The sequence below is a fragment of the Crinia signifera genome, chromosome 1 (genome assembly GCF_055691185.1).
Source record: "Crinia signifera chromosome 1, ASM5569118v1, whole genome shotgun sequence".
Lineage (NCBI taxonomy): Eukaryota > Metazoa > Chordata > Amphibia > Anura > Myobatrachidae > Crinia > Crinia signifera.
The window spans coordinates 321,304,496-321,324,056 of NC_139217.1; the positions used below are offsets into that span (position 1 = coordinate 321,304,496).

At 40.1% G+C, this 19,561-nt stretch overlaps 1 protein-coding gene across 1 annotated transcript in view; it reads right to left on the bottom strand.

Annotated features, from left to right (window-relative positions):
• The window catches only part of SEMA4D (semaphorin 4D), a 77,749-nt gene that overhangs the window by 3,945 nt on the left and 54,243 nt on the right, over positions 1-19,561 (bottom strand). The window contains exons 7-13 of the mRNA XM_083187519.1: positions 18,031-18,124; positions 16,890-17,003; positions 15,396-15,547; positions 7,313-7,488; positions 4,664-4,820; positions 3,495-3,717; positions 1,774-1,889 (exon numbers count right to left, since the gene is read on the bottom strand). Coding sequence (XP_083043645.1) covers positions 1,774-1,889; positions 3,495-3,717; positions 4,664-4,820; positions 7,313-7,488; positions 15,396-15,547; positions 16,890-17,003; positions 18,031-18,124 — 1,032 coding nt within the window. The remainder of the gene's footprint in view (positions 1-1,773; positions 1,890-3,494; positions 3,718-4,663; positions 4,821-7,312; positions 7,489-15,395; positions 15,548-16,889; positions 17,004-18,030; positions 18,125-19,561) is intronic.

Consider the following 19,561-nt stretch of genomic DNA (forward strand, 5'->3'; position numbering starts at 1 on the left):
TGGCAAAATCAGCCCTTGGTGGAATGTGGGTGCCCACAGAACTTTGACAGGGGCAGTACGGACGGTGTAATGGTTAGCATTACTGCCTCACAGTGCTGAGATCATGGGTTCTATTCCCACCATGGCCCTAACTGTGCAGAGTTTGTATATTCTCCCTGTACTTGCGTAGGTTTACTCCGGGTACTCCGCTTTCCTCCCACAAACCAAAAATATACTGGTAGGTTAATTGGCTCCCAAGAAAATTAACTCTAGATTGTCTGTGTGCATGTACATGTGGTAGGGAATATAGATTGTAAGCTCCACTGGGGCAGGGACTGATGTGAATGTTCAAATATTCTCTCTGTAAAGCGCTGCGGCATATGTGTGCGCTATATAAGAAACTGTTAATAAATAAAAAGGATTAAAAATCATGCAGCATTATCTTTTGTTTGGTGCCACCATGTGTGAACAGCATTCTACAAGATGTAGAAAACAAATACAGGACACAGTATGAACACAAATCAAAAATGGGTGAGCTAATGTGGCTGAAGGGGAGAAGACAACAAAAGACTAGAGGAACTGGTGGTAAACAACGTGCAAGGGGAAGAACAAGAGAAAAGTGGGATCTGCCCTAAAATTTCCATTCTACAGAAAGAGAAAGAGTTAGCAGTTGGAAGGTTAACAGTGAGGGAAATGAAGTGGCTAAATGGAGGGAGAGTGGAGTTAAGGAAAGGGAGGAAAAGAGTGAAAACAAATGAGGCTGGAAACGTGAGGGAGGGCGGAGTGATAATAAGCATTAAAAGTAGGTAGCCAGTGTAACAGTTTGCAGGGAGCAGAAGCCAGGTGCAGTGTGTCCTATAGAGGAAAAGTAGCTTTGGGGAAAGATTGTAGAGGAGAGGCGTGGCATAGGAGGAAGACCTGAAAGGAGGTTACAGTAGTCAAGTCTAGAAATAAGCACATTGATAAGAGTAAGTAATAACTGGAGAAAGGAACAGAATACCAGAGATAGTCAGAAGGTGGAAGCAGCAGGACAGAGGGATGGTCTGAAAATTAGGACAAATCAGAAAGCAGAGGATGACACCAAGGCAGCAGACATGGTGGACAGATAAGGGAAAGTTCAACAAAGAAATATGAGAGAGGAGGACGTGGAGCGGGGATGGTTTTAAGGCAGTGAGGAATAGAAGTAATAATAGAGCCTTAGCCAGGATTAAATGGTAGGAAAGTAGTTTCATATACAAGCAAAAATAGATGGAAAGAGGACAGGGTAACAAAAATATATTTACGGGTCAGCAAAATAATTGGTATTGGAGGGCTGAAGGAGCTGATGAGATTTCCAAGTAAGAAGGTGAAGAGCGAGAGAATGAATAGAAGGAGCCAAGGAGGGACCCTTGGGTGAGACCTCCAGGTACAGGAATAAAATGGGGGTGGGGCTACAATAAAAATCACTGGTTAGAGAGGTAGGAGGAGAACCAAGTTTACTCAATTGTGGAGGCACATGGAGTGGATGGTTTTAAAGAAAAGAGGACTGTCAACAGTGCTGTAAGAGGCAGACAAACCAAGTGGCCCACAGATTTGTTGGTGAAAAGGTATCTGGTGATGATTGTTATGGCATTACAGTAGGACACATTCAAACAAAATATAGGACACAGATAAATAAATGGCTCTAGCATCTGTTGGGTCACCTGAGCTTCTCCACCCACTTCCATCCCGCTTTACTTGCCCCCTGTTCTATATATTTGCAATTCACACCTAGTGGGTTTTTTTGTCTTAAGAAAAAAAATATGTTAGTATTACCTGCTTGTCTGAAATGAGCAGTGTCTGGACTGACTGATGGTCAGGAAATAGCAGTATTTCTTCAATTATTCGCATTTCATTGTCATGGCTCACTGCTTTCTGCAACATACCTTTATCTACATAGAGACAATTTTTTTTTATTTAGTTATCTAAATATATACAGTATGTTACTTTGAATAAAACTGAAAGTAAAAAAAAGGTGGACTGCACCCAACATAAGCTGTAACACAGGTCTAACAGGTTATGGACACCATGGCAGCAGAGCAAGTTTGTGAATTAACAGGGTAGATTCAATTCAGCACGCTGTGAATAGTGCCGGGAGGGAGCTCCCACAGCTATTCAAATTAGCCTGCTGCTATGTCCGCCAAGGGGATTTCTGTTTGCACCCATCCTAGAGTGGGAGCAGAAATCTGACAAAATTAGGTTGCGGTGCGGTTTTGTGCCCTAGCGCGGTGAAAACAGCATCACGGCGGGGCACTTAAGGATCGCATGTCAAAACAATATTTAATACAATTCAGATTATATGGATCCTGTAGCATTGATGTGCTAACAATATTATTCATGCAGTTAGTCTGTTGTCTATTTGGACAATTATATCTGAGCCACCATAACTCTGTATACCAACATGAAAATAAATGGGTGACTTGGCATTTGGTAAAAATAAATCTGTTAAGAATTGCCCCCCTGAGTGTCCAGCTAGGCAGATGGCCAAAGGATGCAAGGTGATAATTTTTGTTTGTTCATTTTCGTCAAAACGACTTTTTAATTTTCTACCTGGTGGGAAGGGGGTGGGTGCTGCTTTGCCAATCAAGAGACAATGCCAATCAGGAGATAGTGACATGATTGGGCAGGGGGCACCAATAATGCTGTGCCTAGTTGAGATCTGCCCCCTGAATTCACCATTGGCACTTGCTAATTCCCCAGAATTTAAATTGAACCACAAATTGGGCCACAGAGGCCAACTTTTACAGTACCTTTTGATAGGCATCTGGGAAAGGAGCTTTATTTTTTTTATGTTTCAGCAGTGTCAAAACCAGGCTGGATCTCCCACTGTCAAATGATTATTAACCCTTTGCGTGCCAAGTGAAGTTGTTAAAATAGGCGTGACAGTTGGCAGGCAAACATTTGTATTCATCATAATGACCTGTAATGTTTACTTTATATAGGAAAATCTTTTTTTTTTTACACAACATTTTGGCATCTTTAGAGGATATTTAGAACTCACAGAGATTTGGGCACTGAAAGGGTTAATGGGAAACTAAAAACCATTCTAAGACACTATGGGGGGTATTCAATGTCAGGGGCTAGCCGTGCCCCTGTCCCGTTCTTGGTCAGCTCGCCTGGAGCTCGGCAGTCGGGATTCAATGTCCCAGCCGCCGAGCGGCGAGAAGGGGCCGTGGCCGCGAGTTGATGACGGAAATAGACGAGCTCCGGCCGGGAGCTCGCCTATTTCCGGCTTTTCTCGGCAGAACGAGCCCGACAGCTTGTGATGTCGGGCTCGTTCTGCGGAGAACCCCTGTTCAATGCTGTCGGGGAAGACAGCATTGAATAGGGCCCCGCAGCCATCTCCCCCGTCGGGAGATAGCTGCGGGAGGTCGACAAAGATTGAATACCCCCCTAAGCATTTGCCAATAATACTCAAAAAAAAAAAAAAAAAAAGTTATTTCCAGTAGTGTATTAATGAAAAGAAAGGGAAAAAATAAATATATCTATCTATATACCTGTGCTGATAAACATGACATCGTAAGTGTTGCCATCCAGTGCTGTGACCTGGTCCACAACGATCTGTGTGTAGGTCACATTGTTAACTACTAGCTTGGGTTTCTTTCCGATAGGAATTACCGGGTCATCCATCAGAGGGTGGTCCTTAATAAACTGTAAAGTCTTGTCTGGCATGTTGAGTGAGCTGTTGTAATTCATGGCTCTAGCCTCGCTGTTTATACACTGAAAAATAGAATGTAAAAACATGTTACTTGGGATGCCATCCAACAGCCTACAGAACGTAGAGAACATATCCTTTTCATTGCCATGGATATGTATTCAAAAATATTCCTCTGCATTTCTTCTAGGAGTGTAACATTTAACAGCATATACTAAAAGTATCCAAAGTAATGATTTCCAACATGGGCAAAAAAGTATCATCTTCACTTTAGAACCTGAGTATTTTTCTGCAGGTTTTAGAATAAATAAATATATTTCTTTAATGAGTGTGTACATTAAGTGAAGTCTGCTGTATCTGCAATGCACCAAGACAAAGCTAACTGGGAGAGCTGCTCAATAGCTCTGCATTTTCCATGCACTCCTGTTGTGGACTCCTGTGCACAAATACTGCTATGAAAGATTGGAGGATAAGGATAAGCATGTTCTCAGGAACCGGTCTAAATAAAGCACATTAACCAGGTCATACAACATTCTGCTGGCACACGCGTCTGCTCCTCATAACGTCACTTGTGAATTCAAGCGTAGATAAATACAGGAGTTGAGGCACATTTAAAACCTTGTGTATTGCCTTTAATTAAAGAGACCTGTTCACTCTTGCTACTGCATATTCTGCTAAATTAACAGGGGGACCTATTACTACATGGCACACAGTATAATGCATGTTTTAGATTGGTCTGGTTAACAAATTTCACTAACAATATATTTACTTGTAAAAGGACCATGAAAATATACAATAGTTTTATTGACCTACATTGCCTCTCTTAATAAAAAAAATAAAAAAATTATGAAAATGTTTAACACACATTCATATTAAATGTACTGCCTATGAAAAGGTTAATCTGTGCAATACAAGTAATAAAGCAACAGTGGTATAAAGTTAATTATAGCAGTCAAACACACTGCTTATTAAAATCAACACTTCCTGTAATTAAGGAAAACAAAAACTTACAGCTCCCGGGCGAGGTTTGGGCACTTCCCCATTATACTGCACCCACTTAGTGTGTGCTTGTTCCACCGTGGCACTCTGCATGTATTTTCCCTTTGTGAAGATGTCTTCCACAGTAGATACACTGTATGCACACACTGCTGACATGCCGACATTGTTCCTTTCATAACAAAGGGAGATTATATAAGACTTACAGCAAAAAAGTTTTCCAATTGCTATGTGTGTCACTGACTTGCTTAACAAAATTATAAAAATACATACATTTCCAAATGGGCCACATATACTGAATGATGGCGTGAAGGAACTGCTTTTACATAGCATACATATTATATACTTGATTTACTAGAATATATAGGGTATTTCTGAACATCCAGAAAGTGGGCCCTTACTCAATGTAAAATGCTCTTTTAATGACACTCAATAGACATTTAAATAAAAAATTTTTTTTACAGATGTGTCCTCTTATACAGGTTGAGTAATGGTCCCCATACAAGCTGTGATAGCAGCATGCAATGCAATGCGTTATCGGGTGGATCGCATCGCATGCAATTTGCGTGCAATTCGATGCGATGCGCATGCAGTACAAAAAGTATGTGCAGCACATACTTTTTGTACTATGCGATGCCCCCGGGCGGGAGCACGCACTGCATCACGTCGCATTGCACGCTGCTTATCGCAGCGTGTATGGGGACCTTCAGTTACTGCAATGTGTACATTATGCCGTAGGTGGCTGCATTCATTCGCATCCACAAGTCTGTAATGTATAGTGAATGGATTGTGCACATATGCATGCATCTGCAACAAAGTACAAAGACGCAACCGTACTAAAACTTGCATTGCACATGGGAAGTCATACGATGGATTGCAAAAAATGATACAAGTAAACGGTCTATGAGCAAGTGTAACGTTTTGTCTATTTTGTAGCAGAAATGTCCCCACTAAATGGAGAAAGCCTGAGGAGGGGTCCAGTTCCAACAACAAACCCAAAAGGAATACAAGTTAAGCTGGCCATACATCAGAGACAATTGTGTGAGGATTGCCCTAAACCACTGCCAATGTATGGGCTTCCCCAATTGCTATAGAAAAATGAACGCAATTGTCATTGCAGATTGTCCAACATATTTGACAATTTGCAATGTATTGGATTTGCAATTGCTAATCTATGGAGGTGATCAGTCATTTATGCGACCATTTACACAAATCATACAATTCTATCACTGCTATAGAGATTACAATTAGGTGGTGCATGGGAATTTTCAGATTTGAAGATTCAGGGGGGTATTCAATCTGCGGGTCACGGCTGTCGAGCTGGCTCGACAGCCGTGACCCAGTCCCGTTCTCGGTCAGCTCGACCGAGAACAAGCAGGATGGGATTCAATGTCCTGCCTGCCGCGGGGCAAGAAGGGTACATGGCTGTGAGCTGCGGCCAGGAAGAGGCAAGCTGCGGCCATGAGCACAGCAATTTCCAGCAGAACGAGCCCGACTGCTTGTGAAGTCAGACTCATTCTGCGAGATCCACTGCTCAATGCTGTCGAGGAAGACCGCATTAAATAGGGCCCGGCGGCCATCTCCCCCGACGGGAGATGCTCGCCGGTGATTGAATATCCGCCTCAATGTGAAGATCAAAAAAAAATGGAAAAATCTCTGGTAAGGGTCTGTAGTGTCTGGATGCTGATTGTAAGTTTGGGAAATTGTGCAATCATGGAAGAAATTGCAAAATCTTAAAATCATGGATGCAGATGGTTGATGCAGTATAACCATCTTTAATTAGACCAAGTAGGTATACAATATCACAGCAAAGTGCAACTCTACAATGTAAGTTCTTTGTAGTGCCAAGCAATGACGGAGGACCAGAGCAGTGCCCACCCTCTCATATACCATGGGGCAATACCACTGGTAACTAAATCAACTTTTTACAGTGATAAACTCTATTATAGAGATACCAACACTAATGTGAACAAGTCATCATCAAAATAGCTTAAGTGCTCTCTTGTGTAAGTTATCCTTAATAAATCAGCTACCTTCAAAGTTGGTAACGGAATCACCATTCTTGAAACACATTACTATGGGCCTAATTCAGGTTGGCTCACAAAAAGCAAAATCTCTCTCTAATGGACAAAACCATGTGCACACAAAATTGATGAATTCAGCTGCTAGAATGAACTCTATTTTTTCCAATGATATTACAAGTTGGAGACATCCTGGGTATACAGCTACATACATTTGGTAAATGTATGACAATCTGTGTAAAGTAACGAAACCACCTAGTGGGTAGTAAGCATAGTAAACGAACATACAATTACATTTTAAGTCTGAATAAATAAAAAAATGTTTTTACCTTTTTATTGGTAACGGAATTAACTTTATGGTTACACATTTTACATTTATCCAGATCATGGAGAGAATTATTTTTGTCATTAAATTATTTTTATTAATATTAAGATATTATGTGATAATTTTATCAAACACTTTGGATGATATATTATTACCCACAATGCCGTTTCAGCTGATAAACAAAAGGCAGTTATTGTAATTAATGACTGATGGTCATTATCACAGTATCCAATCAGCAGCCAAGATTGACCTGCGATCGGGGCGAAAACACATGGAAAAAAATAGTCAGAATATATTAATACTATTATTTCTACTTACAAGTGAGATGTAAATACTCCATAGATTACTGGCTCTTTTACTTGTGGTGGTTTCAAAATAAAAACATCATTGACGACATTAAAAATTAAATTATTGTCTGGCGAGTGACAAATAAGTTTGGCTTTGAGAAATGTTGTCCATCTCTTCTGTAACGTTCTTAGACCACCTTGGTCACCCTGGAAAACACAATTTATACCGTATATGAAACCGTGTCAACATAAAAACAGTTACCAGAGTCTGAACAAGGATTCTAAAAATATATCTATATGTACTGTATATCTAGATTCTATATCAGAATAGTGGAGGTTTACAAAACTGATGCATAGTGCAGGATCTACAACTTCTGCTCACAATGATGAGCTCATTCATACACATGAGTAAAAATGGACAAACACGCATCAGGAGGAGGAGTGCTTTACACATATTTTATGAATGCGTTTTGTTTAAATAAAAAATAAATTTTCCATGCACGTTTCTTGTGCAGTTACAAGTGTAATGCATTATACTGTTGGTGCATGGTAATACATGATAATTCTAAAATGTTACAAACAGTAACAAATTAGAAAGCTATGGTGCTATTGGCAGCACTGACACTAACCAAACGTGTGATCCATGCATGTATTAATATATTAAAAGCAGATTGGTGTTAACAAGGATTTAGAGCTCCATTCAGTCTCAGTATAAAGGTCTCCAGAAGAAAGCAGGCAGAGATCATTGCAACATTTTGTAGATATAGATTATATTATATTATGTCTCGCTATACAGCAACAGGTTACTTGGCTGCTGGACGAGCTGCATCCCTCAGCCATTTCCTGAGAGATGGATCAATCCAGAGGGTCCTTTTGGTTCTTATAAAACTGCATTACATTTATTGATCGCAAATTAGTTTAATTTGTGGCAGAGATACATTGAAATATGACCACAATGGATTGTGAAGCCAATGAGCTTAGGTTACATTATAAAACATATATAAATAATGTAAGGCCAGTTCAATCTCAATGATCATTGCTCCCAAATGAAAATGCTGCAAACAGTTTTAGATGAAATTTAGTAACCACTACTACCAGTGGGGTAATGCAGGGGCTTCTGTGGAGACCCAGGTATGTCCAAATGGCTTCCTGAAGGTGCTTGGGATTCTTCCCAAAGCTCAGTTAGTACCACTTCCTAAAACATTCCTAAGTCCCCAGGAGGCACTGGGCACTTATGGAGGGTATGCAATTATCCGTGATTATTGATCCACAGTAACCGCTTCGCCTGGGGCTATCCAATTAGCCTGGGTAATCCGCCGCCTGGGTAAACCAAATCCCCAAAAGCTAGGAGATTTACTGACAAATACATGAGATGGCACTGAAGGATAGGGATAAAGCAGGGAATAAACATTACGACACAAAATCAAACCACAACTAGGCACTGTGGCAGAAAAAGAGGTTCGTCCAATCAGCTTTGGGAACAAAATAAGTATCTGGAAAGATTTCAACAATACAGCCCAGAATGCTTTAAACTTGCTGACCTGACCAATTATGCATAGGTAGACACAGGAAGGGGGGAGAGTGACATGCATTTTATTATGGCAATGGCAGGTTCCCATGAATTAATTGAGTTTTGACATGATCACATATACATACACACACACGCGTGTGAAGCAAACATGACCATTTGAATAATAACTTGTATACAATGAAGTAGAACTATTAAAGCTGCAGTAATGGGCACTGAACAGAAAAAGACCCCTAGCCCGGAAGATATCACATTCATGTTGTATATCAAGGGAAGAATCCATCAGGGAGTATCACATTACATATAATTATAGTTGCATTTAGAATACATGGGTTGTGGCTAGAAGTCAATCTTTGATTCATTCACACCAGTGGCTGGATCAGTAAGCAAGAGCTGAAGTCTGTAGTTTCTTTCAGGGGCGAAGGTTGTCTGGGAAACGTTCAGCATTAGGAGGCCGTTTCAGTTGCAGGCCACCAGCATCTTGAGCTGGCCTCATTTAAACAAGTAAATACCAAGATCCTTACGCATGCTCTAGATCAGAATTTTTTAAATTATACATTTTTTTAAAAAAAGAGGACTAAGAAAATTGATCTAAAAAGTCAACAATACTACTGTAAATGAGAAATACTGCGGTTCTATAGGGATTCTGCCATCAAAGTGCAGCATATAGGGACTGATTCACAGGGAAACGTCTACTCCACTCGTAGTTCTTGGTCAAAATAATCAACCATAGCTCAGATGCGCTGCCATTATGTATTATATGAAAAGGAGAAGATAAATAACCATTTCCTTTCACAAGCAGTAAGATTATTTATGTGTAGATAATTAGTAAAAAGGATAGCTATGCTCGTGTGTAGTGAACGCAGCTCAAATAAAAGGTTTCAAGTCGCAGGAACAAGGGATAACAAACATGATGGGGGAAATTTACTAAAGGAAATTTGTAAAAAAAAATAGGTGTATTTCTATCCTGAAAATACGGCATTTCGTAGTCGTATTGATGTGCTATCAATACGAATAGCCGTATTTTCGAGTTCCTAAATGTCAAAAATAAGTGTATTTCTGGATACAAATACACCTATTTTTTACAAATTCCCTTTAGTAAATTTCCCCCGATACTTCCCAGCTCAAAAGGTCTGTAAAGAAGAACATTTGTGCAGGACATACAAACTGGGCTCATCCAGATTTTCTACAAGAAGCCCTTTCAAATCGGTTTTCTGCATTGGTTAATAACAACCATTAAAATATCTCCATAAGTACATCTATGGGAGGAGTGATGCCTTGTTTAATTACTATAATTAAGGTAGCATTACAGCATGATCACTCTGCTGAAGATGCTCATGGAAAGCAATAAAATGTATCTATACATATAATGGAGAGAATGTCAGTTAGAATACATTGCAGCAGCTTCTACGACCAAGTGATAGAAGGAGACAGCCGGGCTCATTTTTTACTTTGAGTGATGACAGCATAGTATGAATTTCCACCTGTCATCACCAGTTAAGACAAAAACAGTCTGTCGGAGGCATCTTATAACACTTAAAGAAAATATGCAAAGGGTGGGCTCCAATACATATTCAACATAGCCTGATTTCTAAACTGCAAATTAACGCTTGTGAGGTGTTGGAAGCAGTTTTGCTATCAGAGTACTCACTCCCCTCATTTTGTTCTAAAAAGTAAGCAGTGTTTGATCATCAAATTAGATCAAGTACTAAATATTACAATTCAATTACATTCTTTCAAAATAATAAAGAAGAAGATTCTTGGTTGCTGATTACTTCTTAATCATGAAAGGTAATGTTTTAAATATTTATTGGCAGTCTCGGGTCTCCAATATGCAATCTGCACAGAGTTGTTTTTGCCATTAGCTAAACATTAACAACAAGCGTGACTTCTGCAGAACATAAGGTGCTAGCATCCATTCCTAAACTGGCTGAGACCTCTATTTTGGAAAGACAAATTTAACTGTTTTTTTTTATGCATCATGACACAGGCTGTTGCATCAGGAACTTTTATATACCATGTCTTTACAGAGGCCGGAATAAAGATTTTCCACTGATCATTTGATCAATTTATTTACTTTTTTAGGGCGTAAATGTAATGAAATTCAGGAGGTAATGAATTAAAATGCAAGGTATAATGGAGATATATAATCAAACCAGAACACTATCATGCCTACCCATAGGAAATGAATGCATTTGATTATCTAGTAGCAAACAGAACAGGTCAAGGTCAGGTGATAAGATGACATTTGGTACTTATGGTCAAGGTGTTAATGCAGATAGATGGGCAGCTGAGAACACTTGAATGACTTTGATAAGTGCCATGTCCTTATGAGCATATGAATGGGTCAGAGCATTTTGCAGGATACTCAAGGCCAGACATGACTAGGAACAGTGTTGAGAGGCCAAGACTCTCTGGTATGAACCAACATAGCGGAAGATATTATTGATGGTACTGGGAGTAGTGCATCACAATACATTGAGCCCTGTTTCGTATAAGGCTGTATCATTTCAGGCAGGTCAGAATGACCACGCTAGACCCTGTCCACCATAGAAATAGTCCTCAATAAGCACATGAGCATCACAAGTGAACTAGTCCATATACGTACAAGCTATATTTTGTATTGATCTATATCAGTGGTTCCCAACCCTGGTCCTCAAGTACCCCCAACAGTGCACGTTTCCAGGTCACCCGGCAGGTGCACTCATTATTCAGGCACATTTGAAAAGATCCACAGGTGGAGCTAATTATAGCACTTGTGATTATGGCCCTTATTCTGATCTGTGCGGCCGGAGCCGCATACGTTGCTCCGGCCGCACAAACCAATCCCCGCCTACAATACGGATCGCCACGGCCGTCCGTACGCGGACGGCTGGCGATCCGCATGAAAATGGTGGGGCGTACGCCTCCACCATGGTGGGAGCTGCCCCCTGCATTCGATGGTCGGCGACCATCGAAGGCAGGGCCGCACGCTCCACCAGCTCCCGCAAGCTTAGACCACACGGACAATCGTCCGTGTGAAAGCTTGTATGGGGGCGGAGAGCTGACATCCGGCGATGTCAGCTTTCCGCCCCCATCACTGGCGTCATAGCCTCATTACCATGCATACGCCCCGCGTTTGCATGGGAACGCCCATGAAACGCTGGACGTATGCATAGGGTAATGAGGCTATTAAGCCCCTCACGCCCCTATACGCCCCCTTTGCGGCGTATACATTTTTTGTGCGGCGATTTCCCCTGCACATGCGCAGAGTGACCTCTGCGCATGTGCAGAGTGAAAACATCGGCGGTACGGCCGCACGCGGGCCGTACCGCCGAGATCAGAATAAGGGCCTATGTGTGGAGACCTGCAAAACATGCATTGTTGGGGGTACTTGAGGACCAGGGTTGGGAACCACTGATCTATATAAAAGCTTTGGAAAACATTTTAGAGATGTTAAAAAAAACAGCGTTTGGGTGCCCGTAGGTAATGGACACTCAATAGGAGCGAGTGCATGTTATTACTGCTCACACCCTCCTGAGGTGACCAGCAGAATTCCACTCAAAGTCAGGCTTTTTGGATGCCCACATCTGCTGTTTTGGCATCGTGCCCAAGATTTTTGCATGGGTTTGTTACACTAACTTGCAACTTTGGGCCCGCAACAAGTTATGGGTACCTGATGCACTTGCAACCGTCAGCAAAACAATTGCATAGCACTCTACAACAGCTGAATTCCATCCAAAGTTTCATGAACAAATATGCATGCAAGTAGATAAAAATGTTTAACACACAGAGGAGAGAAAGGTTGAAATGTAATCAGATATGACTGGATTCGTGGACATTCTTTAAGGATTCATGCATTTCATGTTTCAGAATTCTATTAATGTCATAAATAAATACACATGCAAACAATTGACCTTCCTGTTTTGCCAGATGAAAACTGTAATTGTATGTAAAGAAACAAACTGCTATTGAGTGATCACAATCAGAGGTCAGATCAGCTTTAAGATTCAATATTTACGAACAAAAAGTAATAACCATGATTTATTTTATTGTGCTTTTTACAGTCCATAAATTTAATTTGTGTTGTAATGTACAATGGGCTGCAGAAAAAAAAAATTGTCAACCGCCTTTGACGCAATTAATTCAATCGGCATTTCAGTAAACAACACTTCAGAATCAGTACAGAAAACGTACAGAAAAATGGCCACTGTGTTCAATTAATCACAGAGAAAAATATTCACGGAGCTACAAAAATGTGCAAGTAACTTATACTGCTTTCACATTGCAGAAACGGGTATTGACCCTGTATTCTTAAATGGGACTTTAAAACGGGTCTGAACCTTAAGACCTTTCACATTGCAGGTGAAAACCGTTTTAAAAAGCATTTAATACCATTCACACATTCAACCTGTTTAACCCCCTAGGGACACGTTTCAAGCCATAGAAATAGAGCCATTCACACTGCCTAAAAAACGGCTTTAAAACGTGTAGGACTCTGCTTTTTAAACGTGTTGAAATACCAGTTAACTTTAACCGGTAATTTAACTTTGGCACCTTCACATTGCAAAAAAAAAAAATGGCAATATACCGGTTTAAAAGTGCAGTGTGAAAGGGGTATCAATTAGCATTTCAAGAAATGAGGGGGAAAAACATACCCATGGCTTCATATGAATACACAGCATTATCTATATGAGAGTTTTAGTGTGGAGCTCTGCCTTAATCCTCCTTAAGCACTTAGCTTTGGCCTTACGAGGTGCACATAAATAACTGACATAAATAGCTTGTCTACTGTACTTGTAATAAGAGCTATGTAAAGGCCCATACACACTGGGTGACTAAGCTGAAAGCAGCTCAGTTTAGTTGTTTAAGCGGCGTTCAGCTCAAAAGCCACCCAAGTGTGTAGGTGGCAACGATAACCGCTGATGCCACCAGAGGAGCAATGGGGTGGACAGCTTTCCATAGCGTCCCGCTATGGAAAGTCATCCACCCCTGAGAGAAACGCTAAAACTGTCAAAAAACACTAGACCTTTGATGTGTTCATGGTTCACTAGTGCACAAAAAAAAAAAATACAGAAAAACTCAAGGTACTTCTGTATTATCATGGCGCCCGATTTCACCTAAATCGCATCCGTTTTATCGGCCAATTTTCGGCCAATTTGATCTGCGATGCGATTTTGCTGCCGATTTGTGTCCGATTTGCGTCCGATTTTCGGTAATTTCCTGCCGATTTGCATGTTATTCCATCCTTGCACACCCCCAGGTACTATGCGATGGTATGCGATGTGATTTTCCCCTGATTGTACAATTAAATATCGCATAGCATTGCATGCCATTCGCAATGTTAAATGCACCCCCATTGTTAACGCCACCCCCACTATCAACGCCAACCCGAAGCGTGGCGAGCACAGCGAGCCCGCGAGGGGCGGCGGTACGCGTCCTCCGACCTTTTCATACCCCCACTATCCACGTCGGCGTGGAGTTGACTTTAGATAGTGTGGTGAGCGCAGCTTCGGGTTGGCGTTGATAGTGGGGGTGGTTTTGACAATGGGGGTGCATTTAACATTGTAAGCACACATCAGCGTGATTGTACAATTACAAATCGAATCGCTTCACATGCATCGCTTGGCATGCATCACATGCCACTATATTGCATGCGATGCACTACGATGGAAAATCGGGGGGTGTGCATGGTGTGCAATGACGGAACAGCATGCAAATCAGCCAGAAAATTGAAAAATCATCTGGAAATCGGCCACAAAATCGCATCAGATTTAATGGGTGCCGTGATAATACACAAGTACCAAACTCAAAACTCCCAAATTCAAATACAGCCTACATTTCCTTCATACAACTGCGACGTGTGACCTGTGGTCCTTTTTACGGTATACAAGCTACAAAGTGATGCTCCTATTGATTAATTTCCGATCATGCAGAAGTGCCCTAATATGCATCATGGCATTGTAGAAAAATATAACTAAATTAAGAGAAGTCTCATTCCACTATAAAGATTTCAGCAACCCTTATAAACCTTTAGACATGCCTGTATATGGAAGAGCAAATAATATATAAAAATAAAAACTCATATTGAACTTGTCATGTGTCAACATTTTGATCCTGTCGACCTTTTGGGGTAGACCTATTGACTGACCATCTAGACACTGTAGATCTATCAACTGGAACCAGATTTAAAAGGTGCAATGCATTTACAAGTAAAACACAGCCAGTAAAAAGCACTATGCATTTAAATTTTGGGGATAAACATGATCGGAAGTGCAGAGTTTTAAGAGCATCCTCTTTGTAAATAAAGCCCACATAATTATGTGAATGCAAAATGAAATAAATAATCTATGGCTGTGTTGTGATCTGTTTTTCTCTTCCTATGCATCAATAATAAATATGCGTTGACAGATCTGATTATCTGACTGGCTTTCCGGAAATAATTCTGGATTGACTGAAGAGGCCAATATTACAAGCCACAACAAATCACAAAACGGGTTCCCAAACCCAGTTTTACAAATTATGGTTAGGCGCTGCAGAAACCTTGTGGCACATATACCTAAAAGAGAATAAAATAATATTATATGGGTTCGGAAACTCAACCCACCTTGCACACTCTTGCTATTCTTGGTATAAGAAGCTTGTTAAAAAATTCATACTCCACAGATACTTCATTGAAGAAGAAGTACACTTTGTCATCCTCACCATCCGGATTATTCTGAGGTGCGCGGATTACATCTGAATGCACAAATATGGGTTCTATATACAATAAGGAAAGATATGAGAAGCAAGAAGAGTAACATACCTGAAAGTAATTTAATTTCATAGTGCTCTCCCAGCTTGGGAACCAATAAAACAAGGCTCACTGAAAAATATTTAGAAAATCATCACTATGGGGCAGATTTGTTGAGCCTGGTGAAGTGATAAAGTGGCCAGCTAGATGCGGATTGTCTGACGAGTCTGGTGGGGGGGGGGGGGGGGGTTGTGGAGTTGAGAAAGTGTGTGTGGGCTGTGCATGGCCAGAGGTGAAGGCAAGTAGGTTTCCATGCTCAACAATAAGATATACTATATTATACATAGGTAGAAAAACTAGAACACAAAACAAAACTCCATGTTTGTAGTAATTTTGCAGAGTACAAACTGTAGAACGTAGCCACAAAATCAATTGTAAAGTGCCAGAAAAGTCCAAAATGCTTCCCTGCAATAGAGCTCTATATTATTTTGCTAGTTCTGCAGATAAACTGATGCATTTTCATTTCTATTGTCATCTGTGCCTATAGCAAATCCTGCATCTGCTTGGAAATGACAGCAACTAGGTCAACAGGCAGTAAGGTGGATATGGGTCTAGGTTGACAGGTCGACACAAACATTAGGTCGACAGTCAAAATGTCGACATGGGGTTTTTCATGGGTTTTTTTTTTGGAGCTGACAGGCGGTATTTCATGCCCTACCATCCACTAGGTGTGGTGGGAGAATAAAATAGTGCGTTAAACATAGCGAGGCACAATGCCCGAAGCATGGCGAGCGATGCACTTCAAACTGTGTATATGTCGACATTCGGGTAACAAACGTACAGTGAAAAACCCCATATCAACCTTCTTACTATTGACCTTGCCCATGTCTACCTAATGCTTGTCGACCTAGTTGCTGTTGACTAAACGATACCAACCCGAGCAAAGTAACCAGTGATCAAGCATTTCTCATGTTTATTAAAGTTACAGCATAGAAGCAAAAACATATTGGGGGGGGGAATTCATCTGATCTTGGCAATAATTAATGGACACCTAATGAAGTCATTCAATTGTTTTTGGTGCTCATTAATTATCATGCTGGTCATTCCCAAAAGCTCTGGGCTGAGTCATGAAGAACAGCTAAACTAATCTAATATCTTGGTTACAAGCACACAAACAACACACTTTCGTACCTGAGGAGGCTTCTCTGTTGGGTTACCATATCGAACGTACACCGAAACAAAAACAATTGAATTCCTCACTTTGTAGATAAAGGACTAGCAATGTTCGAACAAATAACAATTTGGTTCTACTGATAACAGGCAACAAAAAGAGACAGACCATTACCTCACTTTAACTTGTTTACTTACCATTAAGCCAAGGCACAGCGTACTCTGTTCTTATTTGACTTTGCTGGGTGTGTCTATAAATTATTGGCTCACTGCCTAGGAAGTTTAAGGATGTTCCAGAATATAGTTCTCCATCTTTAGGGGGATGAAATGAAAGTAGCATTAACCAAGACAAAAATAAATAAATAAACAAACAAACCAATGAAAAAATATAAAAATGTAGCAAACTGTGTGCCAAAGGTTGGTGTTCCAGGGACCAAGCAATAGGAAGTCCAGTGCTAGTGGCTGACATTTATAAAATATGCAAATAAACAGAAGCACGGCCCTGTCCACCATTATATAACTGATCCTAAGGAAGACAGGTAAGCACAATTTACTTAATTTAGTTATTCCTAAATTTCTCAATTATAAACTTTTGTCCTAGGGTTGCCATGCAGATAAACAGGTGATATTCTACTATACTGAGCAGCTGTACATTTGCCACCTTGGAGTTTATTAGGAGTTTAATAGTTTGTGGTACAAGAGCACCGAGAATGAACATACCCTATTTATTTTGTACAGAACATCATTATCAACATTTACTTTTATGGCTCTACAAACAAAATCTAAAGCCACATTACTTGTTTGTGTATGGTGACTTGCGAGTCCCAGCGAACATATTTGCAACCCAAAATGGGTAGCATACATTTAAACAATCAAAATAATTAATGACATATAAATATATATTTATAAATGTAAGAGTGCCACACATCTGACATTAATGAATAAAATTACAGTATTTACTGAATTCAATATATTTATAAAATATGCATAAAAAAAAAAACTAATTGCATGTGGATAAATGGTACATATAAATCAACAATGCAACATATCAGCTCCTTTAGGATAAATTGGCAGATGTTGTAGTTCTGCTTAGACCAGCTCCGGAGTGGTACCACGTTTATATGAGAAATTAATTAGTGGAATAAGTCTCTAAGATGTATAATAGAGAAGAGTGTATTGAATTATTTCAATTTTGAGTTATATAATAATAATAATTACAAATGAGCAGTTTTTAACAGTATTTGCAACCCAGCCTATGGAGGAACAAGCAGTGAATCTCCACTATATCTTAACTTAATTTGTTTGCACAGTCAAGAACACATAAGAATGACCCACTTACCAACCAAGACGGAAGTGTAACTTTGTGCAGGATCAAAAGGACACCTTCCTTTACCATCTTCATATTTTTCTTTTAATGTAAACGTACTTAGTACCTTAAAAAACGAAAATACATACACCTGGAATCAGGGAGGTCTGTTGACAATAAAAACACAGAAATGTCTGCACACAATCTAAATATAGAAAGGGGAGACCAAACACTAACTTGGGGCCAGATGCACTAAGCTTTAAAAGTGATAAAATGGAGAGTGATAAACAGACAGCCAATCAACTCCTACCTGCCATGTCACAGACTGTTTGAAAAATGTCAGACAGGAGCTGATTGAAGAGTGATAAACAATCAGCCATTTTATCACTTTTGAAGCTTAATGCATCTGGCCCCAAATGTGGATATCTAGGTCGCTACAGTTCTAAATAGACAGGTCACCATCTGTAATAACGGTGAGATACAATGAAGGGAAAAACTCTGCACCTGATAAGGGCAGAAGCGACGATGTATCGGTCTCTATGGGCGACATGGCAGAGGCATAGTACACAAAATGACACACAGAAAATTTGGTACTTATGTATTATCTGGGCTCCCATGTTAAATGCACCCCATTTTTTCATACCCCTACTATCCAACTACGCATGGAGTTGAATTTATATAGTGTGGCGAGCGCAGCGAGCCACCGTGCCCGAAGCGTGGGGAGCGCAGCGAGCCCCGCGGTCTCATAAGAAAAACGGGAGCCCAGATATTACATAAGTACCCAAAATTTATAAATATATATATATATATATATATATATATATATATATATATATATATATATATATATATATATATATATATATATATATATATATATATTCAGTGCTCAATCTAGAAATAATGTGGGTATCCTGATGGGCATTTATCACCACAACAGACTGATTACTTGAAACAAGTATGTGTTTTTGCATTTCAGCTTCTTATTTTGTTTTGTCATTTTACCAGTTTATTTCTATACTGTATTGTACTCGGTTATAGATCATATTATTGATAACACACCATGAACAACAGTGTTACGTATTATAGCTCGGTGTGTATCTTAACAGGAACAGACTGTTAATCATTCATAGTCTTTATTTGAGCACTGACTCAAATTCACTTGTGTTCTACATCACTATATCTGCTGGGCTTCTGCACGTCGCCAATGGAGACCAATAAAGCATCACAACTACCCTTTCATGTTTGGATCTTTCCATTCATTGTATCTGACACAATCTAAAATGTCCAGAATGCTCCGGCTTCTAACACTGGAAATAACAGCATATATAGTATAGTAGGTTGCAGGTATTGTGTAAGAAATCTTACTGTCATTTTGCTGCACAATCATTTCTTGTGTCTGCCATAAGGAGCCCTCTGTGAACTCCGAATACCAGGAAACCCGAGTATAACCCAGTAGCAAATGATTGCCTCATTACACTATGGGCCTTATTCTAGTTCACTCTGACAAAATCCTTCTTAGATGGACAAAACCATGTGCACTGCAGGTGAGGCAGGTGTTACT